The 17316-nt window shown below is 41.5% G+C and overlaps 2 protein-coding genes across 2 annotated transcripts; one reads left to right on the top strand and one right to left on the bottom strand.

The window, feature by feature from the left end:
* Nucleotides 1-714: 714 nt before the first annotated feature.
* On the top strand, nucleotides 715-7620 carry get4 (guided entry of tail-anchored proteins factor 4). The gene is made up of 9 exons (XM_026351248.2): nucleotides 715-935; nucleotides 1919-1997; nucleotides 2374-2455; nucleotides 2609-2758; nucleotides 2996-3134; nucleotides 3574-3714; nucleotides 3891-3966; nucleotides 4205-4277; nucleotides 4891-7620. The coding sequence occupies exons 1-9, from the start codon at nucleotides 796-798 to the stop codon at nucleotides 4980-4982; spliced, it is 972 nt and encodes a 323-aa protein (XP_026207033.1). The 5' UTR covers nucleotides 715-795; the 3' UTR covers nucleotides 4983-7620.
* Nucleotides 7621-7772: 152 nt separating this feature from the next.
* On the bottom strand, nucleotides 7773-16987 carry vps35l (VPS35 endosomal protein sorting factor like). Its single transcript, XM_026351243.1, has 30 exons — nucleotides 16902-16987; nucleotides 16230-16329; nucleotides 15782-15964; nucleotides 15464-15583; nucleotides 15297-15321; nucleotides 15006-15085; nucleotides 13903-14031; nucleotides 13691-13775; nucleotides 13552-13608; nucleotides 13355-13451; nucleotides 13196-13243; nucleotides 12907-13000; nucleotides 12576-12776; nucleotides 12410-12456; nucleotides 11977-12088; nucleotides 11753-11869; nucleotides 11608-11661; nucleotides 11443-11523; nucleotides 11276-11338; nucleotides 11064-11149; nucleotides 10830-10910; nucleotides 10596-10659; nucleotides 10138-10236; nucleotides 9972-10049; nucleotides 9684-9798; nucleotides 9401-9540; nucleotides 9115-9280; nucleotides 8819-8937; nucleotides 8489-8638; nucleotides 7773-8367 (listed from the first exon to the last, which is right to left on the bottom strand). Exons 1-30 carry the CDS (start codon nucleotides 16916-16918, stop codon nucleotides 8269-8271), a joined length of 2907 nt encoding a protein of 968 aa, XP_026207028.1. The 5' UTR covers nucleotides 16919-16987; the 3' UTR covers nucleotides 7773-8268.
* Nucleotides 16988-17316: the final 329 nt, after the last annotated feature.

Below are 17316 nucleotides of genomic sequence, written 5' to 3'. Positions count from 1 at the left end.
ATAACAAAATATATTCAGAGTTGGGCAATTTCAGAAAATTAAAAATGAACTCCATAGACTTTACATACAAAGTTCAACCTTCAAGCTACAGCTGATTAAAAAGAAACAAATCATCTAATGTCTTCTTTGGCTCTGGAGAACAAAATAACCCCGATGTTGTCACCATCTGGATTATCCTGGAAGACACTCAGAAAGGAAACTGTATGACAGAAAGTTGGAAAAGTTTGGATAATTATTATTACCAAACAGGCAGCGATGGCATGAAGAGTGTTGACGGCATATAAATATTTGACACATGGAAGTTGTTTTTAGCTGAATAAACAACAAGATTTATGTAAATGAGGTGGCAAAAACATTAGCAACATCTCTTAACATAAGAGATAATATATAATAATAAATACATTCCTGGCAGTTTACAAAAATGAAAAGCATTAATTGTACAGTGTATTGAAAAGTGACCTTTTGACACTGTTTCATAGCTGCCTGCTAAATGTTGTTGTGCCTTTGTTTGTTTTGGGAACATTTTTACATATACATACGTTATATAATCAAAACAACGAAATGCCAATCTCATACCAACCCACTACGTTTTCCAACCCTAATCTTAACCTTATTGAACAGTGTTATCGTTATTCTAACCACGCTGCCTCCTGGTGCAGCTCCATGAACTCTGCCCGTGTTCCCACCATCGCGTCAGACCGGCTACGGAAAGCGCAGAGGTCCCGTCTTGTTTAAAGCGATTCAGCTCTCGGCGGTGTCAACACTCGCGGTGAGCGCTGCTGCGGAGCAACGATAATGTCGGAGCCGGAGTCTCTGAGGTGCTCCAGTGCCAGAAACAGAGGCGGTGTCCAGAGGGTGGAAGGAAAACTGAGAGCCAGCGTAGAAAAGGGGGATTACTATGAAGCACACCAGATGTACAGGACTTTATTTTTTAGGTAATACCTCGTTTCACGTCCGTGTAATTGTCATTTGGCTTTGGGGCCTGGCTCTTCCAGATCATTCCGCTGTCAACCTTGCTATCATACATGCCGATTGGCGATTGGATGAATTTTACGACGAACCCACCCACAGACGTTGGTCCGTCTGTGTGTGTGGACAGCAGTGCTGTCAATCATACAGTTACAAAATGGGACTGTTCGCTACGGCTAGTTAGCTAGCTAGATTAGCAGCACAGCAGCCAATGATAGCCGTGCTGCTAATGGAAGATACCCAGACAGTGTCTGTGTTAGTAGTAATAATACTTAAAGTGGATATTAAATAAATGTAGTTTATAACTGCTTTGCTAACTTCTGTACTCACTTAAAATGCTTGTTGATGCTGTCCAGCTGTGTTAGCATATAACCAGAGAGCAACATATTTCACCGTCGCAGTCTGGGAACGCTGGTTACGTTAGACGTGTTTTATTTTACCTTGATTCCAGGTTTGGTTTGAGTTGCAAATGGTTGTGCTTTCATTACCAAAGGCTGAAGTGGCATAATCTGGGAAAAGACTTGTTAGAAGTAGCTTTGGTCCTTTTTCCAGTGTCTGATTTCTCAAACTGTGGAGCAGTGTTACACCTGGTGTAACGTACCTGCCCTAACACAGTGCAGAAACCATGATGCAGGCTGCGGTGATGAACTGATTAGTAATTTGTTCCTATTCCAACACAATAAAAGCAAGAGCTCCTCTACAGTCTTCTTCGTCATTAGTTAACTCCTACAGTATTGTCATGCATATAAAATATTGCTCTTGTGAATTGTGCTGCTTGCGTTATTCGCGATTCTGCCTTGTTTTGTATCTCAACAAATCCTGCGTGCATGTGTCTTATCTTGCAGCCGTGTGCGTAAAAACCTTGAGTAATACCAACCAGGTTGTGACAGTCATGATAAGCACACAGTGTCATCTCCTGTGTAACGCTGACACTCCTGTCTTTCACCAGGTACATGTCACAAGGAAAACATGCTGAGGCCAGGGAACTGATGTACAATGGCGCTCTACTCTTTTTCAGCTATAACCAGGTACATGCTACACTCAGTTTCTGCAAAAATAAGAATGAAGCAGCCTTTTGGGAATATTTATGGTCCCCTATTTACACAGCTGTCACATCATACTATAATATTGTCTTTTACTAGTGAAACAGCACATGTAAGAATACAAGCTTAATCTTTCTGTTGGTTTATTGTGCAAAGGGTTTGACAATAACAGATTATTTGTGATCAAACCAAAGCATAAAATAGCAGTTCAAGCTGCACTTATTCATTATGAGTTTTCCTGCCTTTAATCGAGTTACTCACTGGAATAAACTTTTCTGTGCATGTATTAGTAATCAGGAATTCATAATCAAGGCCTTCTTTCCCTTAACACAATACAATTGGATGTGCTTTTCTTCTGCAGCAAAACAGTGCGGCGGATCTGTCCATGTTGGTGCTGGAAGTGCTGGAGAAATCTGAGGCGAAAGTTGAAGATGAAATATTAGGTGAATAGCAACCTTGAGGCTTTAAACAATTTAATCTGCAAGTAGCCAACACATTTTGTACTAAGATTCTACAGTCTAATAGAAAATTATATTAGAATTGTAGTTTAGAAGAGGCATTGTTGTTGAGGTTGTTTATTTGTGTTTGTTGGGTAGAATGCCTGGCTAAGATGTTCAGCCTAATGGACCAGAACTCTCCAGAGAGAGTAGCATTTGTGTCCAGAGCCTTGAAATGGTCCACAGGAGGGTCTGGCAAGTTGGGTCACCCAAAACTACACCAGCTGCTAGCTGTCACATTGTGGAAAGGTAACTAAGTTAATCACTTAGTTTTTGAAGTGTACAGGATAATAACAAATGTGAAGTTATGATAAAATTACAACACACCATTGCAGCATATGCGTTGCATGAAATGCAACATGTCATGTTTGTTGTATTCTGTAAAAAACCCACACAGGATATTACTCTTAATACTGTTCTGTGTGTGGAACTAACTAATTTAACAGTTCAAATATTAGTTAAAAATAAATATGTTTGGGGTTTCAGAGCAAAACTACAGCGAGTCGCGTTACCACTTTCTTCATTCGTCTGACGGTGAGGGCTGCGCACAAATGTTAGTGGAGTATTCAGCATCCAGAGGCTTCCGTAGCGAGGTTGACATGTTTGTGGCGCAGGCCGTCCTACAGTAAGTTAACTGTTGCTTACTCACTCATAAAGCAACAAAGTTTTGTTTTTTGTCTTTTTTTTTTTATATATATCGTCAAATTTTAAAAGTTGGAAATTATTAACCGGTTTTATTTAAATTTAAAACCTGACCATAAATGTTTTATTTTCAATCGAGTGCAGCAGTAGACTGTAGTGTTCAATATAGAGTGGTACAAGGTAGTACTGATGCATTTTTTTTCCCAGCATGTCAGCCTGCAGACCTATCAGTTTCAATTTGTCAGCAGTTTCTTTGAAGTCATTGATCTCTGCGTTTCTCTCTCTCTCTCTCTCTCTCTCTCTGCTTCCCCTCATCCTCTGTCATACTGTCATGTTCTCATTACCATCTTCTCATTTTGTCTTTATTATCTGTTCCTGTTCTATTTCTGTATTTTCCTACTCCTGCATCACAACCCCTCCAGGTTCCTCTGCTTAAAGAACAAAAACAGCGCTTCTGTGGTGTTCACCACATACACAGAAAAGCACCCGTCCATAGAGAAGGGACCCCCCTTCGTCCAGCCTCTACTAAACTTTATCTGGTTTCTGCTGCTGGCAGTGGATGGGTGAGGAAAAACTGTTGACTAAAACGTGTAAAATTCCAGCAAATGTTGCAAAACAAAGTAAATTGTTTTGAACTCGGTTGACAGAAATAAACCGTTAAAAATTAGTACTTTGTGTGTGACTTATAAATTGAAGATAACATATTTACAGCTTTTTTTCTTTGTCTTTGTGTCTTCAGGGGTAAATTAACAGTTTTCACAGTGTTATGTGAGCAATATCAACCTTCCCTGAAGAGGGACCCCATGTATAATGAGGTGAGTGTTAAGACACTGTTTTATGATCATCATATGGCCACATATCATGAATTAATCATACATTAGATTATCTTTAGTAACAAGACTGCAGTGTGTATTTATAGTTTACCTTCGGTTGACAATGTCCTTTTTTAAAAGCTGTTCTTATTCATTTTATGCTGGAATACGTGAGTTTAACATAGTCTTATTTACAACCATGTCTCTCCTTCCTTTCTTTGGACGTCTTGCTGCTGTTCAGTATCTCGACAGAATAGGACAGCTTTTCTTTGGTGTTCCACCCAAACAGTCCCCATCATATGGTGGACTCCTAGGTGAGTGGATGTTTTGCATTTTGGATATATGTAAGAATAGCTAGTTTCAGTTTTTGTGAAATGTATTTATTTATTCTTGTCAAGAGTTGAATCAACATAACTTTTGACTGTACAGTCAATATGGAGCTACTGTACATGTTGGCTGGACACAGCTACTTGCTGTAGTCTTGTAGTTAGGTAGGTAGACAGGAGGGTTTCTAGTGTAGGTGTAGTGAGTTACCTGTGTCTGCACAAAGGTTTTGCAGCTTTGGTGTCCTTTGTCGACTACACAGAAGCATTCAAGCACATTACTCAGTGTTGCTCACTGAAAGTGGTCAGAGCTCAATACACAGTCACAGTTTGTGTAAAATGTTTGAAACGGGCTCAGGTCAAGCTAAACGTCTTCTGGCTCTAGCTACATGGTTTCCACTCATATCCACCCATCTAACTCTTAGTGAGTAATGTAATTTAGATTTATTTAATTTCTCCTTTTTAAATGTTCCTAAATATTTAAACTTTTTTGAAAAAAAAAAAGAGAGAAGGCATAGTAAGCGTGTAAACATTACTCCATTGTATGCACTTGATTTTACTTCATTCTTACATGAGATGATGGTGACTGCATTGCATCCTGCAGGAAATCTGTTGAACAGCCTGATGGGATCAGGTGAGGAGGATGACGGGGTTGAAGAAGCCCAGGAGGACAGCAGCCCCATAGAGCTGGACTGAGCTTGCAGCCCACGACAATGAGAGCAAATGAACACAAAAAAGACCACCCCCGCCTCCCTTTGTCACCTCGACAACAGGGATGGGGCGAAGCTCTGGTCTGTGTTTTCCGAGGCGTGCTGTTTTGAGAAATCACATCCCACCCATTGAGTTCAAAATCAGAATAAGTATCAGGCCACCAAAACATCCCCATCAGCACAGCCTGGACTGACTACGGCAAACTGCAAACTCTTCATGTTGAATTATTGTACAATGATTTTATTTTATTCATCATTTTTGTTAGTTTTGGGACTCTTGCTATCTGATTAGGGTCGTTTTTAAACAAGAGTTAACTAATTGTTCTCTCCCTGTGAAAACCAGCTCCCAAGAGATGGGAATGGTTTAGTCTCCCAGGGGAGAGACTGAATCACAGACACCTCTTTATGTTGATGATGACATCGTTATAAGAGGGTTCATTCAACTCACTACAGTTACTCCATTTATTTTGTCAGCCAGCCACGCATAACCTCTAAAGTTCGGTTAGAGGTGTGCTGTTGCTGTTGTTGGCATTTTCAGTAACTTATTCCGTTACATCTCTCTTCTTTAAGTAGTATAATAAGTTGTACTTGTAGCCAAAGCCACATTTCAGTTTCTTAACTCTAGTTTGTCCATCACATGTATGGACAAAGAGTTACAGAGCTCTGTAAGTTATTATGAGAGGTCACCTTGCACCTTCAATATCAACCAAACTTGATATTTCATTTTCTGTTCAGTGTCACCTCTATGGGTCATTGTGCTGGCTGCCATTTATCTATTCAAATGAATTGCTCACACACAGCTGTCTGTAAAGAAGTAGCTCCAGTCTAGGTGTCTCATGCTTTATCGTGCATTTGCTGAACTACCAGAGCCTGTTTGCGTCATCTCCAAGAGAAATTGTCTAGTCAGATCCAGCTTTGGCTTTTTTACAGTTACCAGATGTCCGACATGTTCTGGCAAAGAGGTGTTTGAGGCACTTAGAGTAACGTCGATCAGTTAGAATGATCTTTACAAAGAGGAGCAAAATGAGTCACTGTGAAAACTATTTGGGTCGAGTCTTGTTTTGCGTGTTATAAAATGCTTCTTACCTGAACGTTTCTGGTTTAGTGTTTTGTCCTGTTTTCTGTTCTCATATTCTTGCTGTGAAACAGTTCCTCTTGGAGGTGGATCAATACTCCGTCAGTTCAGCCTGTACACAATAGAAGGTGTGATTCATGGCTGCTATTTCTCTGTTAACTCCATTGGTCATCAGAGAACACACATCTGCTTGTTCCTCTTCACTTACTAACATCAATCTTTAGCTTCTGTTTTTTTCTTGTAGTGACATTCGATCAGTCTTGGCCTTGACAATTTAAGGATGTTTTTTTAGTCCCAACTGTGCTGTAGATGCTGTGAGGTCAACATTTGGATTAAATACTAGGAAACTAGGAATGTCCAGCAGTCTTCCAATTACACTAATGTTTATTTACTTATAAATCATCTGTGTGGGACTACGGAAGTCCGAAATGACCAATATTAAATAATGACATTTTATAATGATTCATGTGATTATTTAACAGTGTAAAATCTAAATATGAACCAATATATTATTTATAACTCAACTAAATAAAAGGTAGTTCAACATTTGTATAAAATATATTAAATAGCAAATTTTTATTAAATGGTAGCTGTATGTCACAGTCTTTTAATCAATTAAATATTTAGCATATATTATAATATTTTTGGCAATTAAATTATTTACCATTGACCATTTTGGCTTTCCGTACAGGATTGACTTGAAGATGCAACAATAAGGCCTGCGAGTTAGCTCACAGCAGCAGTTGTCAAGAGATTGGACCAAGTAAATAAATGTTTCCTGTGTCACTAGGACATCGCCTCACCTTTAACAGAATTGTATTTAAATGTTAAAGTCGCAGAAAGCCCCATTTCAGAATCAGGATCCTCTCTGGTGATAAGCTCTTCCCTCAGCCCATTCTGTTACACTGAAGTCGACCATCTAAAGGGAAATTCAGGCAAAACTGACTTTTAGGTTCCTCGTCAACAGTATCAGTGTTTCCTCGTGGACTTTGTCAATGGCGCACATATTAACTTTGTTTGCATCACTACATCATTTGTGTGACATTTGCACGTGTGTCCTCGTCACCCCATTAAAGTCCAATTGACTCATAGTGACGACTCTTTAGTCATTTAATGGGAATGAATGGGGTGTTGATAGGATAATAAATAAAAGTATTTAATGTGTTTTATAGCACAAACGAATGAAAATACAAATTGTATTTGTATCCTGATCACAGACATCATCAACTTGGTTGAATTAGATGTCCAGATCAACTATACAATACAAACAACTGATCAGAGTTTTTCAGTGTGTGAGAACTGTCCTAGCTGTGTTTTGTTTAGCACGTGTTTTTAATCTCCGCTGTCTCATCAAGTCAGTTTTGTCAGAATTCTCCTTTAATTATAGTACTGTGTTCGTGAACATCATCACAGCTGCTTGCTTTAGTTTTTGATTTTATTTTTTAAAGCATTAGTTCATTTGAGAACTAAAGGTGAATGTTTGCCTTTTCAATGACTCGCTGAGTAAAAATAAACAACTGAGAAGAGTTTGAGAACGTCTTGAAACAAACATTGTCCTGTCCATTTTCTTATTATTGCATCATTTACACAGCATTAGCAAAGAACACCAACGTTACAAAGACACATTAGATATTAATAAACCAATTACAGAGATGGTATGCATGGTACAAGATTACATTTAAATACAGAGACCGGTCGTACTAGACTAGTTTTATTTATTGTTCTTTAAGGTGCAGGGTAAGCCTGTAGGAATGATAAAAACACTTGTGCTATCGCCTTGTCTGTCTCTGTAACTCAATAACAAGCCTGTTTATTTAAAAGTTCCAGAGCCTACTTTGTTTAACCCTAACCCCCAAGAGCAATGAACATAACTTTTGCATTAATCTTATTTAAGGTTTCAGCATATTTTATTCCCCTATTTTTTGAATAGTTGCTATTTTTATGTTTGTGAAAAACAGGTATTTGGCACAACTGTCTACAGCTTTAATCTCAGTGTTGGTGTTTTTTTTCCTCACTGGTCCAAACTCAGTGTGAACATGTAGTATCCAAAAACCTTTTTATCCATTCACACCTCTTTAAATCTTCAGAAAGTCTCTTCACAGCCTTCTGACATTAAGGCAGTTTTCTCTTCTTCTATTTAAATCTAATCTGTGGTACACAAACATTATCACAAAGCTGGTGGTGGTGAGGCTGGTGCTCAGGTGCGGGACTGCAGTGCGAGCCTTTGTGCCGTATCTGACAGGTGAGTCATGTCGGGCTGCTGAGCCTGATGTTTGATGTACTCCAGCGTCCGAACCTGGAGCAGAAAGAGAAATAAAAAGTAAGGCTGCACTGCGCTGAGATCACTCAGAATACGAGCCAGAAATTTGAAGTATAAGGAACGTATGTGTTAAATGTGCTCGAGGGTGTTAACTCACTGAGACACGAGTGTCACAGTATCCGTGTTTGTGGCTGAGGTTCCACAGGTTGACAGCCAGCTGGCTCAGCTTGTTGTTCCTCAAGTCACCGTGAGCCAACAGCACACCGAATAGGGAGAAGGCTAGAGTGCCTTGACGACGTGTGCTATGCTGCAAGAGGGTAAGAAAAACGTCAACATAATGCTGTGGAGAACTGGCAAAGTGATGATGGACCGTCTGCACATCAATGCAGTCCGAGCCAACTGGGAGCTTGTAGAAGCGACGTTCTGAGTGCATCAACAAAAAGGTACAACAGTAACAAAAATGCTGCATCTTTTTCTTTGTCCTCACCTCGTCCCCACCAAGTGTCTTCAGATGGTCCAGTATCTGTCCAATCAGTGTCTCGCACAGCCTGTTGAGCTCTGACAGGAACTTGGGGTCTCCTCCATAAAGTGTCTCATTGGAATCCACTGAGACAAGGAGGAGAAATGTTTAGTTAGAAAAATACTTCAGAGATGAAGAGCTGACATTCCTTCATCAACCACTACAGCAACTACAGCAAGAGGACAACCACTAATCATAAGCAAGAAATAAAATCTAACAAGTGCTCTTCCACGTAGAGGATTGTTGACTGTATATGCATTTACCTTTGGAGATGGAGTAAATGTAGGTTTCCTGGCTCATGGCGGCCAGCAAGGGCAGAGCACTGACGTAGACCCGCACCTTGGCATCACTGTTGTCCTCCCAAGTGTAATCCTGCACCATGTTGAGCAGACCGCGGACTAAGTAGAGCACGCCGTGCTCTGGATGGTCCTGTAAATACACATTTAGTGAAGGTTATAGAACACCTGAACCCCTAACTGAGCAGCCAAAACGCAACTAAATGCTTCCACTCTGTATGTGGAGGCTGATTAGAGAGATGGAGAGTGTTACCGGGACAACCAGCAGCGTGGCCAAGAAGTTGTTGATGAAGTCCAGCAAGAAGCTCTCAGAAGAGCGAAGTTTTCCCTCCACGCTGATGGAGCGAGGAACCTCTGGAAGAATACTGACTGCAGCCTTTAGGAAAGCATCCGCTGTAGGAGAGGTTAGAAGAGAAGGTAGGAAAGAAGAAACAGCATAAGAAAGAAAAAGCAAGAGAGGGAAAGAGATAAAGAGAAAAGTTAGGAATCATCAAAAAACGGTAAGAAAAGAAATCTACAACCAAGCAGCTGTTTACCCTGGGAAAGACACTGGTTGGCCAAAGCAACCTGACCAGACAGCAGGTAGAGGCTGAGACGAGTGAAGATGCTGCTGAGAGACGGGATGGTGATATAACTGTAGGCAGCACACGCCTGCAGCAGACAGACAGAGGAACATTGGTGAGGTTAGTGCAACCTGACGCTGGACTTTCCTGGAGGACCGTGTGTGTGTGTGTGTGTGTGTGTGTGTGTGTGTGTGTGTGTGTGTGTGTGTGTGTGTGTGTGTGTGTGTGTGTGTGTGTGTGTGTGTGTGTGTGTGGCCTCACCCTGACGAATGCTGCTGTTTTCCGGGAGTGACTCCCTCTCATCACCCTCCTGGTCTCCATTGCCAGCTGGTTTACAGTCTTAAAAAAAAAAAAAAAAGGACAGCATGGTGAGCATGAAGGAGACTGACAGTGTGATTGAAATGCGCACACGCAGGTTTATACTGACATGAATGAGCTGCACCAGTACTGGCTCCAGGTTACAGAAGGTGGCTCTGGCCTCCACACAGAAACTCAACTGCTGCTCAAAGTCGCGGCCAAAGGAAACCTGATGAAGAGACAGAGCAAAATGTAAAACAGGCAGCCACATTTAAAGGCTTTCGAGTTCAGTGTCTTGCCCAGGGACACTTCCACATGTAGTTAGGAATCTGGGGGAACCAGGAGCAGAAGCACCAACCCTGAGGAAGGTAGACAACTATCCTACGAACACTTTATTTCTGCTAGTAGAAATGTACGTCTACACACTGCACCTTTAATCCACACCTGAAAATAAACCTCAACAAATGCATTTCTTTCCTCTTTCCTATAAGTAATGATTTCTTTAAGCTGCTGTGCCAAACAGTTTCAGGAGCTCATCATTTAAAATATAATAATGTTTAAAAAGAAAAACAAAATCTAACTACTCACCATGCGAATGAAGCCAATGATCAGCAGAGATAAAGACCTTTTCTCGTCCTCCAGAGTGAGAGCACTTCAAGACAAAGAGCAGAGGCCTTAATGAAAAAAAATCCATTACAGTTCAACCAAACATCTATTAATCAACAACTCTGACAATAATCACAGTGTCATAACACACACACACACACACACACACACACACACACACACACACACACACACACACACAATAAAACACCCTACTTGACAGAGTCGTGCATGGTCTTGCAGATGTGCAGCATGGCGTTGAGGATGACAGGGTCTTTAGTGAGCTCCACCTGGTGTCTGCAGGAGACAAACACACGGACAGAGATAAGTGATTTTGAAAACTAAATATTTTATTTACTTAATATCACATCTGAATATTGTTTGTTTGTTTGTCCCAAAGCAAACAAACGTAATTATTTTATCGAACTTGGAGGAGGACGCAGCTCTTACTTGATAAAGACCTCCATGATGGACCTGCAGACCTCCACCCTCACACTGTCCTTTTGGAACATGTCTAGAAAAGGTAGGAATCGCTCCTGGGAGACAAAACACAAAAACAGAAAAATAAGAATTGTTGGAGTGATAACGAAGGGAAGTCACTGGTTATTTCCAGTTTTTAAAAAAGTTTAATTCATATGTGCTTTGAAGTGGTGAATGGTTACCATGGAGAAGAGGACGGAGAAATCGTGCACGTAAGTGAGGATCTTCCTGATCACTGACTGCAGCTACACACACACACACACACACACACACACACAACAAAAATAAAACAAAGTCATTACAGAAGAGATAGCAGCAAGAAAGAAAAAGTTACATTTCAGCTTCCAACCTGGGGATAAGCGTCCTCAAACGCTCTGTCAGGGGTCATGTGTTTGATGATGTCAGCCAGAACGGTGTTGATCTCCCGTTTCTTAGCAAAAGACAGTGAAGCAGGATGGTGAATAAAGTGGGAGATAGCAGTTGAATTCTGAATGATAAAATGTGTTTGACTCACGGTGAAGTGTCGGCAGGTGAACTCCACCCAGATCTCAGCGCAGTTGATGTAATCCTGAAAGCACAATCAATATTCCCACTGACATTCGGGAACACGTTCACTGAAAGAACAGTCTCTGTGAAAGCCGGGTTCAACCTCACTGTACCTGAGGGCTGCGGACTTTGGTGATGACCTTCCAGGCTTCGTTCAGAATGGTCAGCCTCTCGATTTCTGGAGGGTCGGCGCAGGCCAGACTGCGACCCAGAGATCCGAACAGCAGATGCTGGTGACACACATTACAAGCAGATTGTGCCATTATATATGACAGATGTGACAGATATGAATTGCATTTAACGGACGCATTTATCAGAGCTACTCATGTCCTCGGACCTTTGGGAAGCCGGCTTCATCGCAGTCTTTGATCATCCCGATGAAGTCCGTGGCTCTGGCTGCGACAAACTCCGGCCTGAACGCCCTCATAACTGAATTCAGCAGCAAGGCACTGTGGGAAACACAGTTTTCCTGTTAAAGGGACATTGCCTGATTTCCACCACCACCAGAAACCACTGAATAAACCCTCAGTGAAACATTTAACTATGGCTGAGCATTTGATTTTCTTCCATCTGGATCCATAAACTGGATTTTCACTTTTCATTGTGTGGTTCAAAGCCTTTTGAGCTTGTCCTTGTCGCTGGTTCCACATGGCTGTGAGCAGTATTATTAAATTACACCAAGGCTGAAATTATGACCTCAACACCCTATTTTTTGCCAACAGGAATTCAATTCAAATCATCATCAGTGTGTTTTTTAAAGTCACACTCACTTGTTCCCCAGTTTCTTACATCTCTCCATCATCTCCGTTAGCAGAGGCTGAAATGGAAATACATAAAGCATAAAAAAAAAGAAAAAAAGACAGCACTGAAAACTACAGACGGCTGTCATTTATCCGACATCTTCTAAATTAACATAAAACGTGTGTGTCTGTGAACCTCTGGAGCTCTGTAGGCGATGCACTGCAGGATCCAGTTGATGGCGGGTGAATAGAGGGTCAGGTACTCGGGCACCTCCACCCTCTGGACCACCAGCTGCTTCTGAACGCTGTCCCCGCTGATCTGCTTGAAGGTGCTGAGCAGGTCGAAGAAGTTGCGGTTCAGGCTGTCTTTCCGGTGGGGGGCCACCTCCATGCCCACCTGCAGAGAGGAAGCAGTGTAACCGGTGATCAGGCGGCATAATGGAAAGAATTTTTCTCTAAGTACATCAACACATGAAACAATATTAAAGAGAAATGTGTAAAGTCAGGTGTATGAAAATCTGTCTCACCCTGCAGAGGTAAGCTCTGGCGTACGCGGCCACCAAGGGGTCACCAATACCACGGATCATAGCCGTCAGCCGAGGGAGTGTTTCCTGAATACCACTGTGGAGAGAAAAGTGTTATTATTACAAATGTACCTTCACATCTGAGCTTGAGCCTCAGATGTAATATACTAAATATTTAATATTGTGAAACTAACTTTCTAATGTTGTTAAATGTATATGGAGACATGACAGAAAATGGAAAATTGATGCTAACACTCACTGGTAAAAGCCCAAAAGAGAACCAACAACTTACGATCTGTTCAGGAAGCGGTTACACTTGAGAATGGCAGCCTCGACATATCTGTTCACGCAGGTTAAAGGCTAATGTCAGTGTCCAGATCATCAGGGTGAAGACACCACACTAGGTCTATGTGAAGTTAAGATCAAAGTTAGTGATGCTGGTAAAGGATACAATCTGGGCAGGAGCTCTCTGATGGAGGCGATCTTGAAGAACCAGTTGAGGCAAGTCTCCTTGGCTGTATCGTTTACGTCTTCTGCTGTGAACGAGTCTGAGGAGGGAGGGCACAGTGTCGCACACGTCAACGCAGTGTCTCACCAGAAGCTGTACAAAATACTGAGCTCCAGAAGTTCCTACAGTACTACCTATACCTGGTAAGGGTCTGGGGTCTAAACACATGGTCCAGATCCTGTCGTACACCAGTCGACCTACAGATAAACAAGACTACGTTAAGTAAACTAATTATTTCTATGGGAACAGGACTGAGGGAAAGTGGGCTTCATCACACACCGAATGTGTCCAGGATATCAGTGATGAGAACAAACTTGCTGGGGTAGAACTGGATCACCGAGGTGTCAGACAGAAGCTTAGAGCACTGAAACAAATCACAGATCAATACCAGTATTATAAAAGCCAGTTAACACACACAGTTTTCAGTCTGAGTTTCCTGAAGGAGGGATTTTTATGTTTTTTATGATCAGTGTTTTCCACTGCTGTGTTACCTGGATGACAATCTTCAGGGCTTTGACTTTCTGGTCGGAGGCCCAGGCCTCCTTCAGAGACTGGTTCAGCTCCTCTATGCGATTTGCATAATCCTGCTGGGAGAGGTTCAGCAGCTCTCTCTGGGAACCCTGAGCGTGCGTACACACACACACACACACACACACACACACACACACACACACACACACACACACACAAAAATCTAATGGTATTCAATAAGTAAGTAAGTAAGTAAGTAAGTAAGTAATGTACAGTTGCAAGAAAAAGTATGTGAAGCTTTTGGAATTTTATGGTTTTCTGCATTAATTTGTCATAAAATCTGATCTGATCTTCATCTAAGTCAAGATTATTAACAAAAATAATGTGCCTAAAATAATAACACTAAAAAATCTGATCTTCAGTTCACTCCACAAAACATTTTGGCAACACTGCTGTGGAATGTCAATGTGCTCTTTGGCAAACAGCAGTAAGCAGCAGCTGTCTTTGTAGTGTCCTGCCATAGACACCCTGCATGTTCAATGTTTTACCCACTGTAGAATCATTAACACACATGTTAGCCAGTTCCAATGATGCCTTTAAATCTTTGGCTGTCTCTTGGGGTCATTTTAACTGGCCGCCCACTTCTTGGTAGAGTAGCCACAGTTCCAAAGTGTCTCCATTTGTAGATTGTTTGCCAACTGTAGACTGGTGAATTTCATGGGTTGCAAGGGATCACATACTTTCTCCACTCACACTGTGAGGTTTTTATAGTTGTCCTCAATAAAGACATGAAAGCTCTTTTTTTGTGTTCTTATTTTAGCCACATCATATTTGTTAATACTCTTAACTTGAAGATCAGATCACATTTTATAACAAACATATTGTCACATACTTTTTCTTGCCACTGTACGTGTGTGTTTGCGTTCACACAGCAATAAAGGAACGTTTGGTAACCAGTTTGTGAGACATTTTACAGTGACAGTGAAACTTTTTTAAATGAACCCTCCCATCTGAACGATGTTACTCTGATGTAACCACATCTTTTACTCACAACTTTGTGCACATAAGCTGGAGTGTTAATACAAATCTGTGTATGCCCATGTGGACGCAGGCGAAAACCTACCTCCTCCAGATCATCCAGCTCCTCCAGGCGAGTGCGGACTTTCTCTGAAACGGCTGAGGATCCTGGACTGGGAGCTTTACCTACAGAAAACACAGGACTGTTAGCTTTTAAACACTGTAAAAACACATAAGGTAGCTTAGTAGCTCTGCTTTGGCCTCCACCAACTGCAGAGGGAAATATCTGACCTTTTAGCTGCTAAATGATACATTATCCCAAAATTGGATTTTCAATTTCACCCTCATATGACACAATATTCCTTTGTGTTAAGTAGAAAGGAAACACAGATCTTACCTCTATCAGAGCCCATGCAAAGATTCTGTAAATACAACACACTTTAATTAGATTTCTATCCAGCATAGCTCAGCTGTGTTCTCAAAGGCTGATTAAATGAACCTCCATGTTTAATGTACAGTAAAATAAATAACTTGGTTGTTAGTTTAAATTGGAGAACGACTCACGATTGAGAGTTTTTCAGTGGTGGTGAACCTGGCCAGGATCTCGCCTCGCTTTGCTGACCAGGGCTCAAAGTCTGGTCCCACCACTTCTTCCTCCTTCTCCTTCCGCTTCCTCCCCAGGTCCTGGAAGCACATCACTTAAAATTCAAGACAGGGTCTCATCTTTCTCCACTGAGGGTAGTATCTGTGGTTAAAACCAGTACTAAAGCTAACATTTTAAATTTCTGGCTTTTTTCCCTGTAACTTTATAAATAACTTTATCAGCAATATCGGCCTGCACCTCTGCGATTGATGAGAACTGTGTGAACTGGGTGAACTGACCCCTGTGGAGGCACTGTGTGACATCACTGGAGTCTCACTGGCCGAGGCTGCTGCAAACATGGACAGAGGGTCTGTGCCGTCCAACATGGAGCTCAGGGGATCTGGTGGCACTGAGGAAGAAGAGGAGGAAGAAGAGGAGGTGCTGCCTTTACGAGTCCCACGGCGGGTCTTGGTATCTGTCACCTGCGTGGAGTAGAGAGGGTGAGGACAGAGCAGTTACAGGAGTATATCGATGTTTTGTATGTTTCTGTGAAATGAGATTATTACATAATTAGTTGAAACTATGCTGAGGAAAGAAGCCAATAAGATGGATTGTGTAGTGGGAGGTTTATAATGCAGATGCTGTGATGTTGTGACAGACACGCTGTTAAGATGTTTCTAACTGCATGCGTGTAGAGCTGCTAGGGATAGTGACAGATTGAACTGAACAACAGCAGGACTCTTATACCATGATTGGTTTGAGGGGATGGTAGTCTCCAAACTCGACTGGAGCCGCCTCAGGACGACACCTCTGCAGCTCCCCCTCATAGTAACGCCCACGGGAACGCCTGGTTACACCACAGATAGACAGACAGACAGACAGGAGAGGAGTGATGATGTGGGTTCATACAGACAGTGTGAACATGTTCACTAATGCAGCAGCTGTACAGAATATTATTCATGTACTAACAGTTAATACAGCTGATGCAGTTTGACTTATTTGTATTTATTTTGAGCACTTCTATCTACGATGACATGGATGTAGGGCTTTGGCTTGAATTACTATCAAATAATTACTTGATTATCTAAGTAGTTTGATAATTGATAATAATCAAGGTGTCATTAAACTCAAAGCTCAAAGTGGCATCTTCTAACAAAGATATAAGAATGATCACTCTGAGCTAACACTTCCCCACAGTCTGTGACACAGCCACAACCTATTACTTCATTTAACTATGTTGAAAACCTGCAAGAAAGTTGACATTTTATTAGGGACGCTAAATTAACCCTGAACGCTATAAACACACACCCATCTAAATTGCACTTACATTCGTGCAATTCTCACAATGCCAGTAGAAACATCGTTTAACTAATATGTGTTAATTAAAAGGTGTTTTTAAATAAGAAAACAGCATCTTACCACTGCACCGCGGCCATTTTTCTTCAATCATGTGACACTCCAGTACTTCCTGGTTATGTCAGCTTCTGATTAAGCGCTATTTAAAGTGGTCCGTTGAATATTTAGGCTTTTACACTAAGAACCGCCACTGTGAAATCTGTAACAGGCTGTTCTATTATCTTGTGCATCGCCGATTATGTCCGGGAGACGTTTTAATCAAACGCTACAGAAAAGTAAAACTTCATTTCCCAGGATGAATTGCGCGTGCTCAAGCGAGGGGCCATAAAGATATGGGACCATTGACTGTAGCATGAAGAGGGCCCACTTTGACCTGATTTTTCGGAAAGCGAACAATAACGCGTTGTGTGATGTGTTGCTGTTAAAGAGAGTTGGCATTACGGGACACGTTTGGGTTCAGATTGAGGTCAAGGCGACA

Source organism: Anabas testudineus, chromosome 19 (assembly GCF_900324465.2).
Source record: "Anabas testudineus chromosome 19, fAnaTes1.2, whole genome shotgun sequence".
In the NCBI taxonomy this organism is placed as follows: domain Eukaryota; kingdom Metazoa; phylum Chordata; class Actinopteri; order Anabantiformes; family Anabantidae; genus Anabas; species Anabas testudineus.
This window is presented reverse-complemented; position numbering and strand designations above follow the sequence as displayed.